This window comes from Macaca fascicularis, chromosome 18, assembly GCF_037993035.2.
Source record: "Macaca fascicularis isolate 582-1 chromosome 18, T2T-MFA8v1.1".
NCBI classification, from domain to species: Eukaryota; Metazoa; Chordata; class Mammalia; order Primates; family Cercopithecidae; genus Macaca; species Macaca fascicularis.
Genome location: NC_088392.1, coordinates 36,518,622 through 36,531,747, shown reverse-complemented (window position 1 = coordinate 36,531,747; position 13,126 = coordinate 36,518,622). Strand labels below are relative to the sequence as shown.

Genomic DNA, 13,126 nt, shown 5'->3' with positions numbered 1-13,126 from the left:
AGCTGTAGTTGCAAGTCCTACATGCTCACCATCCTCCTTCTCAGAAGGAGGACTAGAATAGAAGTAGTCAGGGCCTTTTTCTTTCTCTCTCTCAGAAATATAGAGTCCTGGATGGTCAAAAAAACAAAAAGGAATCTAAGGAAACATGAGTTATATACCTAGTATACCCCCTTTTGTTTTGCAGTGACTTCATAACAGTGGCATAATACTCTACTTCTATAAACTTAATACTTAGTTTTATACCCTCTTTTATTTGCTTCATTTTTATTCCCCTTTAATTTGTTTTGGTGGCTATAAAATTTAGGGATGGGTAGCGAGGCGTTAGATCCAACTGTACTGCACACAAATGCTTAATAAACCTTCATGCCATACACAGTCAATACATTCTTGGCCTGTGGTGCCACCTCACACACCTGTTATATCCTGTCTATTTGAAACATAGGCTTTAGTGAACCTGTCATTCTGCAACTCTGATTCTCAGATAATTTTTTTTAGATTGAAATGAGCATATCCTAGAAATGAGCATTTCCACAGCTATCCTGACACCATGTCCTTAAGTAAATTATTTTAAAATTTATTGTAAGTCCTATGGGGAGAGTTGGAAGTTTGACATCAAGTATGATTGGAGCCATTTTAATGAGTTGCCTAGTATCCTACAATGGTAAAAGGAGATCTTTAAATGATCTACATTACTAAAGAGAGTAGCTTAAACCTTTGGTTCTTCTTAAGTTGTGTTATCTTCCATGTGTCTTTACTTGAGTTTCTCACTGGAATCATTTAGTTGTTTAACACACACATGCAAAATTAAACTTTGTAGCATTGATTTCATTATTTTTTTCCCTTAACAACACAACTTGTCAGGTATTTTACTTTAGTAGTGTCTCATCAGCAAAGGAAATTGCAGGGAGGAAGCACTTCTTCTTAAAGCCTGACATACTGGTCTATATCAGCAATGCATGTGTTCTTCAGATGTTCTTCACTGGCAGAGGACAGGATTGTCTGCCAGCCTGGGACAAAGCACCATATGGCTGGGATGAGGGGAAGGATGGTGATGCACATGAAGGGTGGGAGGGGAGCTGTCACAGCCTGTCAGTCTTCATCCCCAGAGGAAACTGGTGACAAGGGAATGATTGAAATGGCACGTTTAGGGTCTCTGGGCATGGAGAATAGATAAACAATGACTGGGAATTCAATGACATAAACTCAAGGGAAAGGGTAGAAACAAAGCGAGCTGCAATTGGGTAGAAGCATAACTCTTCTGTAGCTGGGAAAAGATGCCAGGGAGAGACATTGATGAGAAAGATGATTAAAGGTGGCCTCACAAAGCCTTGGAATAGTGACAGATGGAAAGGGTGCAATGATTAGTAAGAAAATACAAAGAGAGAAAAGAGACCTGAAATGAAATAAACTCTTATAGGAGGAGGAATATGGGATGATAAAATTTTAAAAAAAGAAAATTACTGATGGATTTTTCTCTGCAACCTGAAAAGTTATGTAGAGAGGGATGTTGAAGTGACAATGTACTTTCCTTCCACAGGAGAAGCATGCTGGTCCTCAACTTACTTGATCTACTAGACTCAAAACTAGCTCAAAACTTCCCAATGCCTTTTTTTGTTTGTTTGTTTGTTTGTTTTTAAGACAATGTCTCGCTCTGTTGCCCAGGCTGGAGTGCAGTGGCATGATCTCGGCTCACTGCAGCCTCCCCATCCCGGGTTCAACCTCTCTGCCTCAGTCTCCAGAGCAGCTGGGATTACAGGCACCCACCACCACTCCTGGCTAGTTTTTGTATTTTTAGTAGAGACAGGGTTTCACCCTCTTGGCCAGGCTAGTCTTGAATACCTGACCTCGTGATCCACCCGCCTCAGTCTCCCAGAGTGCTGGGGTTACAGACATTAGCCACCGCGCCTGGCCTCCCAATGCCTTTCTATGAGAGTTCCTACATCTCCAGACAGCCATCAAGAAACTGGACCAACAGAAATAGACTTTCTGCTCTCAAGATCTAAAGATAGAGAAATAATAATAGCAGCCATTTATTGAATACAAATCTATGCTAGGTATGGTGAGCAGCCCTTAGAATCCATTTCTCATCACTTAACAACTCTGTACACTAAATATTTTGTACCATTTTTTAATGTGGAAATTAAGGCCCAGAGAGGCTAAATACCTTTCCAAATAACACAGTCACAGAGTTTGGGAGTAGGGAGCAAGGTCCATACCATTTAATTGCAGTTTGCTAGTCAAATCTGTTTATTTACATACATGATGCCCTAGCCACCTTGCCAAGCTGCATGTGGTACTTGCTGCATCTTCATAAACTCTTTAAAAGGCACTTTCCTAAATAAGCAATGTGGAGATGAAGAAATTATTAAAAGCATATGATGCATACTTTTACATACCTACAATGTGCAGATCTGAACATAAAACCTTTAGTTGCACATGTATTGGTTGGCCAGTTTATCAGATAATATTTTTCTCCTCCTTTTGTCTGAAAAGAGCTCAAACTCTGAGAGCTATAGTTATCGCTGCTGATATGAAAATACTTCCCAGAATTTGTTTCTCAGTTTATGTCTTTGTGTGGCCATAGGAAATCCTTTTTAGCATACAACTTTTATTTGGCCATACTCTTTGATGTATGATTCTAAGAATCACACTTTCTATAACAGACCTGTAGGTCCCCTTCTGGATACAAGGTCAGCCCAAACCAAATTCTCAAGCTTCCTTTTTGCTTCTTAATGAAAGCATTATCTCCCTTAGGAAGCATCCTTCTATGAACACACCTCCGTTGTTTGGCACAATGTAGAAAGCTTGCCACCAGGGCTTCCTCTAGGAATCAAGGTTGACAAGCTCTGAAAGAGCAGGTTGTGATATATTTCCCCTTCTCCATTTGGTTCAAAATAAAATAGTCTCACCCTAAACCTACATTTCCTTAGAACCTTCCTCTGAGCTTGGTTTTTCATTCTACTTTGTAATTTATCTGCAAATTAATAATAATGAACATAACTAGTTTGCAGTAATTCTCTGTCTTCTCCCAGTGCATATTCTCAAGCAACCACTGTACAGGTTCTGAAAAGGAATTTTCGAGCCAAAGTCTTAACATAATCTCACAAATTTGCAAAGCCTTCCATTTAGCTGGACCTTGCAATAATTTAATGCATACCTATGATATGGCTCATATACACTGTGATAGTGACGGGGGATTAAAGTGATAAACAGTTTAGACTTGGTTCATTCTTTGACAGAGCATACAATTTGTAATAGGATAACAACAACAACAACAAAAATGACCAGATTGTTGGAGTACAGGGAAGTGCCCTGACAAGAGTGCTCATCTTGTCCTGATCCTGTGAACACCCAGGTAGAGGGACCTAAGCCAGGCTGGAGATCAGTGAAGTTACACTCTAACTGAAAGTGAAGGAGGCCCCCACGTCAGAGCAGCAAAGCAATTGGAGGAAGGTATTCCAGCTCAGTTTGCAGCACACAAAAGTAGCAGAGGTATAAGCATGAAATCTTCATGGATTTGAGCAGTTCAGCATGGAGAACTGAGAGGTAGCAAGGAGGTTGTTCTGAAAGTAAAGCCTTTGTACACTCCTGAAACCTAGCTCCACACTCTCAGAGACCCTCAACTGTGTCTTTCAGGCTTAGATCCTTCAGGTCCCATGCTGAAGACAACTGAGAAAGTATAGCTGGTATGAAAAGAGTAATATTGGAGGTGGCAGCAAATGCATCCTAGAGGGTGAAGCCAAGTTGGGTAGGGGGTAAGACCAAGCTGGTTTTGCCTCTGGGATCTGGAAATGGATTGAACAGCTTCTGACTCAGTGCCTTGCACACAGTACATCTTCAATTAACATTAAATGGATTAATAATTAGATGCACAAATTCATTTTATCAAAGAGTATTGAATCATTATGAAATGATTCAATTTCATAGCATTATTACTATGATAGTTAATGTACAAATTAAATAGGTATCTGGAAACAGAATAGAAATCATTTAGTGAGGTGATGTGTTCTAACATCTAAATAACTTTTCTACCCAAACTTTAGAATGGAACTCATTTGTAAGCAAGAGACTATTTCTAACTTTTCAATAGTTTACAGGGGAAACCTTGAGTCCTCAAATTAATTTCCTGTTCTCTGAGGTCAAAACTCAGGGCTTAAAAATAAATTATTATTAGCTTCATGCATAACAGTAGGAACGTGATAGATATTCCATCAATATTCATTATTCATTTTTATCTAAAATGTACCTACCCAATACATTATTTTATGTGTGTGAGGTAATGCATGTTAATTAACTAGATTTTACCATTTCACGATATATATATGCCTCAAAGTATCGTGTTATACAGGATAAAAGCATACAATGTTATCTGGCAATTAGAAAACAAATAAATAAATGATTATGTAGTGAGATTTTATGGAGTACATTAACTTTCGTCTCATATTAAGATAAAAAATGGTTTCAAATAACTATTTTATAAAATAACTTACTTTTTCTAAAGTTCTTAATCCACTACCACAAAAAGTCATGATTCGTTCCATTTTGAAAATAATGTAACGTTTTAGAAAAAAAATTATTCATTATAAGTTTTAATTATACGCAGCCATGCTTCTTTTTTTTTGATAATTTTGTGAAATTACTTTATGAACTATAAAAACTTAACTATAATTTGGGTTTATCCACTTCTTCATTTAGACAATAAAAAGCTAGAGTTTGGTGTGAAGGGAACAACAAGAAAAAAAATCAAAAGAAGAAATGATAGTTGTTTGCTCTTAGGAAAATGAAGTGTTTCTGTTATTTCACTGATAATATCTATTTACATATTGTTTTTATTAAGTGGTTAAGATGCAGACTAATAAAAGAGATGCAGCTAATAAAGCAGCTAGTTGATTTGGTGGCTACATTTGTAATATTTTAGTGAGCAACATGGGGAATGAAACAAGGAAACAGGTCTGTTGGCTTGTTTGAGATTTAATGTAAATTAAATATTTTTGTTGTTATGAATACCTCTTTCATATACATCATAGGGAATGAAGGTTGTGGACTATCAGTAAGCTCAGATAAAAATTCGTGCTCATAAACACTGTATAATAACGTGACAGAAAAAGTCTTTGGTATGTAGAAAAATTGAAGCTTTATTTAAAAAATTAATCCAATAGTATCATTGTTACCAAGGCTATTGCAGGGGCCTAAGCAAAATGTTATTATTTTTTGGCTTCAAAACTATATATATTTGGCTTTTCATTATCTATAAAAATTATCACTCTTTCCTGGATTTGGCTATTATTAAAAAATTTTTAAAGGTGTTCTTTAAAGAAAAAAAAGACTGTCATTATAGTGTGGCAAATTCGCCTCCTCTTCTCCATGACAACAGATAAAGAAGCTGTAGCTATGGCAACAGTAATGGGCCAGAGAGATTAGGGCCAGACTGGAGATTAGGCCTCCAAGAGCAAAGAAAAGAAGTCCTGATTGGTTCTTTATTGAGACTTTATTTGAAGGCAAGTTACTGTTGAGAGAAAGCATGGAGGATTAGTAAGAACAAAATTAATTCCCCTGTATAAGATAAGAAGCCATTCCTTTGCTAAAACTGTGTTCCTCCCTTTTAATATAATGCCTCTTTAAATTGAGGTAAAGAGTCCGTGATTAATTCTATTCTGAGCTTTGTGCCATGTGAGTCTAGACCAGCTCTGTGAGAAGACACTCCCTGAAGTCTAAGGAGAAGACAGGGAGGAACATCTGCGTGCTTGCCATTGCCCCTTGCCCTCCTCTCTGGCACTCCCTGGGTGGATGGAGATGCCAACTAGTTTGTGATGTTGACATCCTGTAGGAATGAGGTGCTCTTGGAGGAACAAGATTGGAAAATTTCCCTTGTTTGTATAAAACTTATTTGTCTAACTTCTTGAAAATTCCAGAAAGCTTTCATCAAGTTATTATTAATTATATGTTTAAAAATATTTTTTCTCAAAAATCTAGTAAGGATCCCATTTTTTAATAACTGGTAAGTTATAGAGGTATTAAATTTTGAGTAAATGTACTATCTATAATTTCAGATTGATATACTGATGAAGGAGGGATTTGTTATTTTTTAAATAATAAATTTATAGGAATGAGAATGTTTGGCCTAATGCTTTGAATTTTTTTAAAAGGATTTTGCTACATTTACTTCTGAACATGTAGTGCTCACACACACTTCAAAAGAGAGCCTGTGAGAGTGCCACACCCTGGCCGACGTGAGATATTCACCTTCTTTAAAGTGGCCTCTGATTGATTTTTTTTTCAGGCTTTACTTTAATGTGTATTTCTTGCCTTATTTGTCAAGTTGAACCCCACTTTTCAATAAGATGATTTATTATTTTAAAGATTTAAAAACATGCTTTTTAATATTATGTCACTTGGTTTTTATATATTTTCCAAATACTCTCAGTCAGTCTTTCCACGGGAAACAATACCTCAACTAAACCAAGAGGGAAAGTAGGAGTTAGGCAGATGAGTACGAGGGGCTGGTTAAGGTGTGGGATCTGCTTTTGTGAAGGCCCTAGCGAATTGCAGGGTGCTTAGCATGAGGAGAACATTCTTAATGTAGAAACATCAAGAAGCCAAGGAGCTTCCACATAAGCACCATGAGAACAATGGCTTCGTCTGCTGTTCCCCACTCTCTCCTCTGCACTTAGACAAGGAGGACAGGTGATCTGAGCTGTTTGAATATTTGCTGAGTGAGCAGAGCTACTGATCATTGCTAACTGCACCTCTGCAAGCCTCTGCCCAAAGGTATTTTCTGTCTTGCTGTAGGAACACACTAGACCATTGTTTAGGAAAGTCATAAGCCCCTGGAATCACCCTCAACAAATGATGGAGAAGGAGTAGGTAGACAAATACCCCTATCTGCTCCCCTGAGGGATGATTAACTCTGAGGCATGTCCTATACTGACTCCCAGAGTCCCTGATGGAATTGCCCTTCAGTTTCCCACAGGAATAACCATATAGATAACCCACTCTTCCGATAGGTCCCTCCCTGCCCTGTCTCACTTCCTGACTCCCTGCTGGTGTTTCTGGGATCATTTCCCAAATGTAGGACTTGCACGAAAGTCCTTTTCTGAAGCCTTGTTTATGGAAAAGTCACCCAAGACCCATGGTCAGCAGGAGTCAGGCCAGCAAGCTAATTAAGAAGTTTGGAGCTTGCCCTGAAGAGGATGTGTGGAGGCAAAATAAGTAGTAGAGTGACATGATTTATACTTTTATAAGCTCATTCTGGATGCTACACAGAGAATATATTTGAGGAAGGTGATTTTAAGGAAGTCAGAGGAGCTGGGGAACACTTGTGGTAATTCCAGTGAGAGAGAACGATGATGTCAATGGAAGCGTGGCGATGGAGATGCAATAGCGTGGGTAGATTAATGAGATTTTCAGGAGCAGGGAACCCTAGCATGCAGTGAGTGAAGGAGAGTCAGGAATTAGGGATGGGCTTCGGGTTTCTGGGCTGCGCAGCTGAGAGGACAACTTGAATATCACCCAGGGGGAGAAGCAGGCTGAGGGGGAGGGAGAGAATAAATTCACTCCAGTGTGTTAGTCTGAGCTGCCTGTGATTTGTGGAAGTAAAGGTTTTTGTCAAGAAGCTTAATATCACCCATATTTTTGAGAGAGATACTCCATCCCCAGGCATCAATCTTTTCCCCTCCCTCACCACTCTGCTATAAAAGATTGACTAACTCACTGCCACTCTTCCATTTTTTTTCAAATACTGTACTGATCCGGAGAGCAAGGCGAAATTTTATCTACAAAAAAATAGTCAAAGAATCTGGAGTCAGAAATAGCTTCAAATACTTTTGATTTTTTGCGATTCTTTAAAACCTCTCTTTCTCTGTATAACTAGTAAGAATTGTAAATTGATAAGATTTCTGGAACTATTAGGAAACGGCGTATTTCCACTCCCCAGATGATTTTTTCTAGCTAGCAGAAGTTTAACTCATCGCAGTAATACCACTCAGCCAGTCCCCATACAAAGTGAATGCAAAAATGAAGACTAACTTTGATAAAGACTAGGGAAAATGGACTACAAAAGCCAGTTTGAACATTTCACATCTGCAAATGGATACCTGTGATTTGTGACTAGAGATCATCTGTCAAGATGAAACACATATTCCCTAGACTTGAGAACTTTAACAAACATGAAGAAAACAGAGTTATTGCAGAAAAGATGAATTACGAATTCACACACACCCAAGCAGACACACACTAAAAATACACATGCACATATGTAATAGAAAAACCTCTCTTACATATTACTAATTCTCCCAATATGTGAAAAGACAGTTTTTTTAATTGAGGATAATTCAGAGTTGTTCCTACAAACAAGTCCATGAAAATTGCTTCTACTTTTTGTTAACTTTCATCAACTTTTCATTTCTGCTCTTAATTTTCTATGGTCTTAAAAAATACATGAATAACTACTTCAAATTGTTTCTGAACAGGCTGAGAGAGGTGGTTCATGCCACTAATCCCAGTACTTTGGAAGGCCAGGACAGGTGGATCATCTGAGGTCAGGAGATCAAGACCAGCCTGGCCAATACAGTGAAACCCTGTCTCTACCAAAAATACAAAAATTAGCCAGGTGTGGTGGTGTGTGCCTGTAATCCCATCTACTTAGGAGGCTGAAGCAGAAAAATTGTATCAGAACAGTGTAGACATGTAGACAGATACTGACAGGAATAAGGTTTTGTGATAACTTTTTGGTTACCTGAAGCATTTATGAATACAGGTAAGTCCATGGCTATGTAATACAATGTTGAAGTCTCCATTGGCTTGACTTCCAAATTAGTGCTTTACTAAACTCAGTGTCAGTGTATGTACACCTACTTGGTCTGTGTCTTTTGTACTATGAAACATATTTTAACTATGAAATGAATATTTTAAAGAATCACCTTGGGGCCAGACATGGTGGCCCATGCCTGTAATCCCAGTACTTTGGGAGGCCGAGGTGGGTGGATCACTTGAGGTCAGGAGTTCAACACAGCCTGGCCAACATGTCAAAACCCCATCTTTACTAAAAATACAAAAATTAGCCAGGCATGGGGGCATGTGCCTGTAATCCCAGCTACTGCAGAGCCTGAGGCAGGAGAATCACTTGAACCTGGAGGCAGAGGTTTGAAATCATGTGACCTTACTGTATATTAAAACTATATGATCACATTTTTTTTCTACAGTAATAACTACCCCCAACCTTGTAAAAGCCTGGAGATTGTGGCCCTCTTAGTTCTTCTTAGAACTCTTCAAAATGCCAATAGGTTATCTTTGACAAATAGTCACTGTAAATTTAGATTTCTATTTAGTATATCTTGAGTTTATCTTCTGAAATGTAATACTGTCTTTTACTTCAAATATAGATGCATGAGTTTATTCATTTATTCGTTTATCCATATTCTTGCTTATTCAACCTCTGCTTCATTCCAGAAACAATTCAGGGAAATATTAATTACTTAAAATAATTTGTCTCTTACCAAAGACATTTTCTATTATCAGTTAATGTCATGAGAAGTGTAATCCTTTTACAATATTGAATCATATTATCCACAGTTCTGAAGTAAGGTTTTTCTAGAACTCAAGTGCTTGTTAAAAATTCACATTGCCAAATTTCTCTCCCCTTCTCTTGCCTGAGCAGACATTTTTTCCCTGATTGTCATAGATCCCATGGGTAATAGAAATTGGACATATAAGCAGTGGAATCATATACATGTCATTAGCCACACTTTAAAACCCAAGAAAAATGAATATACCTTTTATTCCATTTAATGTGTGCATTCCCTTGGTTTTTTTCCTTCCTTTAGAATCAAGGTGACTATAACATGGAGATGCTTCCTAATAGGTTAGATATGCCTTCCTACCGAATTCTTACCTATGGCACTGACACCTCTGATAGCCTCCTCTTCTTCCTCCTTAGCTATCCCAAGCTCCAGTGTCCTCCCTTCAGCTCCCAGAGATGTGGTCCCTGTCTTGGTTTCCAGCCGGTTTGTCCGTCTCAGCTGGCGCCCACCTGCAGAAGCGAAAGGGAACGTTCAAACCTTCACGGTCTTTTTCTCCAGAGAAGGTGACAACAGGTAGGTGATGCTACCAATAAAATTCAACTTAATCTGTCATCTCTTTAAGTCAATACCATTGGGTAATGGCAGGAGGAGATCTTGGGCAGGAACTTTGGAGAGACTGTGAAATCTCTATTATGTCCTTCACTCATTTCCCATTGGAGATGTGCATTTTTAAAAAGCAGTGTTGTTGACACACTTGTAATCCCAGCACTTTGGGAGGCTAAGTTGGGTGGATCACCAGAGTTCAGGAGTTCGAGGCCAGCCTGACCAACATGGTGAAACCCTGTCTCTTCTAAAAATACAAAAAAGTAGATGGGCGTGGTGGTGTGCACCTGTCATCCTAGCTACTCGGGAGGATGAGGCAGGAGAATTGCTTGAACATGGGAAGCGGAGGTTGAAGTGAGCCGAGATTTTGCCACTGCACTCCAGCCTGGGCAACAAAGATGCCCCCATCAAAAAAAAAAATGGTGAAGACACAGACATACCCATATTGCCTTATACTAAGATTATTCATTACTGTGAAGAAACAGGCATTTGTTTTAGTGTTATTTCTGCAACAATTTGTGATCTTATGATGACTCCTAAGTTCCTTGGATTTCAGTGTGTGCAGCTGTGAAAACTGGAAGCAATGATTCTTGCCCAATCATCTTCATGTTTTTGCATGGATTTCCTGGAGGCACCTTAAATTCAACCTGCCCAAAACATACTCACTGTATTCTCTTTATGTGTATTTTTCCTTTCTTTTCTTAGTTTATGTTGGTATCTTCCATCCTCATTGATCAAGCAAAAAATTCATGCCATGTTTTACTGACTGCTGCCTCCCAACACTACATTCCTCATGAATTCTTGTCAGCTTTACCTTGGCCACAGCTCAGCCATGCTTCCTTTATTCTGTTATTTTCAACATCTTTACCTGATCTCTGGGAATCACTCCTCACCTGCCAATCTATCTTCCTCACTGTTTGTAGTTATCTTTTTGAAATACAGTTTTGATCACTCACTCCACTGCCCCAAAGTGTGACTGTTCTTAAATACAATAAAATTACTATACAAAGACATGTACATGGAACTTCAGATTTCTTTCAATGGAAGTCTAGCCCCAGTCTATCCTTATCTATATCTATCTGTATGGATATATGTAAAAGTATGGTTTCTATAATCTGTAATGGTTAAAAATTTTTCACTCAAGTCACAGCTAGATTTGAAAATGGTCCTATTTATCAAATTGTGATGTTTCTGTGTTTAATAATGTATTAAATATGAATAATACTTTTTTGCTAGAAGGAATAAAAGGAAGATAAATTCTACCTGTTAGCATTGCTATGAGAACTGAGGGAATTCAGGCAAACAATTCAGGGCAGTCCCTCCACACAGGCAGAATGGAAGGACTCAGAATAGTGTGAGCTCTGAGACAATGTGGAAAAGAAGCTGAAATTAAGGCTCAAAGAATAGGAAGAAGGAGGATGAGGAAAAGAAAGGGAAGGAGTAGGGGAAGGAGAAATTGTTGAAATTTCTGTTTGAGTGAAACATTTATTTTCATAATTGTTTACAGGCCTGCTTATCATACAGTTTTGTCCTTTCCTCTTCTATTGAACTTCTTCTTATCTTTCAATTCTAAGCATCAATGTACCCCCTTGGCTACTCGCTCCCATGGTTATACCGTGAACCTTGACAACACCAATCACTGCAACCTCTCATGATCTGAGTTTCAAATCATATTCTTGCCTCACTCTCCAGACTCTTGTCTTAGTATCCTTTATTTAGAACTCTGAATACAACGAAACTTTGATTTCACGGAGACCTGCAATCCGTTGATCCTATCCCTTATCTTTCCTGTTTATCTTCACTTATTCCATAGCTACAATTCCATAGCCAGTAAACACAGCAATTAAATACTTGCTGACTTGCATCAACGTTTTGCCTGCTACTCTCATTTCATATTACTTGCTTAGCAAAAACCAACTCAAGTAAATGTAACTTTCTACCTACTCTTTACTTGTTCTCTTGTAGCTGAATATAGCTTGAGGAAAAGGTATAACTGGGATAATTCGTCTCACTTTAAATTCATAGCGACTAATCTCATGTTGCCCATTAATGCTACTGGCAATTATACTACATTTATCAGACAGCTTCTCTCACATACACTACTAATGATATTTCATGCCTTTTTCTCTCTTCTCAAATCTCCAAAACTGCACCCTTTCCCCCACTCTTAGCTGACCTTGATTTTAATTTCATGTAATATAAGAAGGGGAATTCTACATACTTTCATATGTGACATTATTTTTCACCCACGTGTGTCTTTAAGCATATAATCTGTCTTTCCTCAAATTTCCATAAAACAACTGCCTGTACTCTTTAAAGCCAAACCTTCGCTTGTGCACAAGATCCCATTTTTTCTTATAAAAGAGCAAATCTTCAGCCATTCTTTCTCTCTTCTGTATCATCAGTTCTTCCCCCTAAGGTGAATTACGTCTATCAGCACGTCAGCATGTAGTTGGATCTTCCATTACAACAAATTCTGCTTCAATCTCACTTTTCTTTCCTCTACCACTCCATGCTCTGTTCTCTTTCATAGGAACATTCCTTGAATTGTCTAACTTCACTCCAATATCTTACATCATATTCCAATAATGATTTTGTCCCTAGAATGTAATAGCAACTGCTCTTATCAAAGTTCACCAATAACCTCCTGTTGCTAACCCAGTAGTCAATTCCTAGTCTTCACATTACTTGAGCAGTCAGCAAATTTTGTCACATTTGATCCTTTTTCCTTTGGTGAGACTCATTCTTCACTCAGTTTTCTATTGCACATGCTCTCCTCATTCTACTCTGGCTGCTTATTTTCAGGCTCTTTTTACTTTTTACTACCAGTTTCTCTGATCTGTACGTATCAAATTGCTTCAGGACTCAAGCCTTTAATCCACTTCTTGACTTTATATTCTGTGAATATGTTGATGTATTCCAAATTTGTATCTCTGGTCCTAACTTTTTTACCTGCAATCCATATTCATATACACATTTTCCTACTTGATTTATCAACGTCAATG

General features: G+C 38.2%; 1 protein-coding gene across 8 annotated transcripts in view; it reads left to right on the top strand.

Moving 5' to 3' along the window:
• Window positions 1-13,126, top strand: part of DCC (DCC netrin 1 receptor) — a 1,206,733-nt gene that overhangs the window by 819,538 nt on the left and 374,069 nt on the right. For all 8 annotated transcript variants that reach the window (XM_005586668.5, XM_074022755.1, XM_074022754.1 and 5 more), the window contains exon 8: window positions 9,935-10,091. In XM_005586668.5, the coding sequence (XP_005586725.3) occupies window positions 9,935-10,091 (157 nt within the window). The remainder of the gene's footprint in view (window positions 1-9,934; window positions 10,092-13,126) is intronic.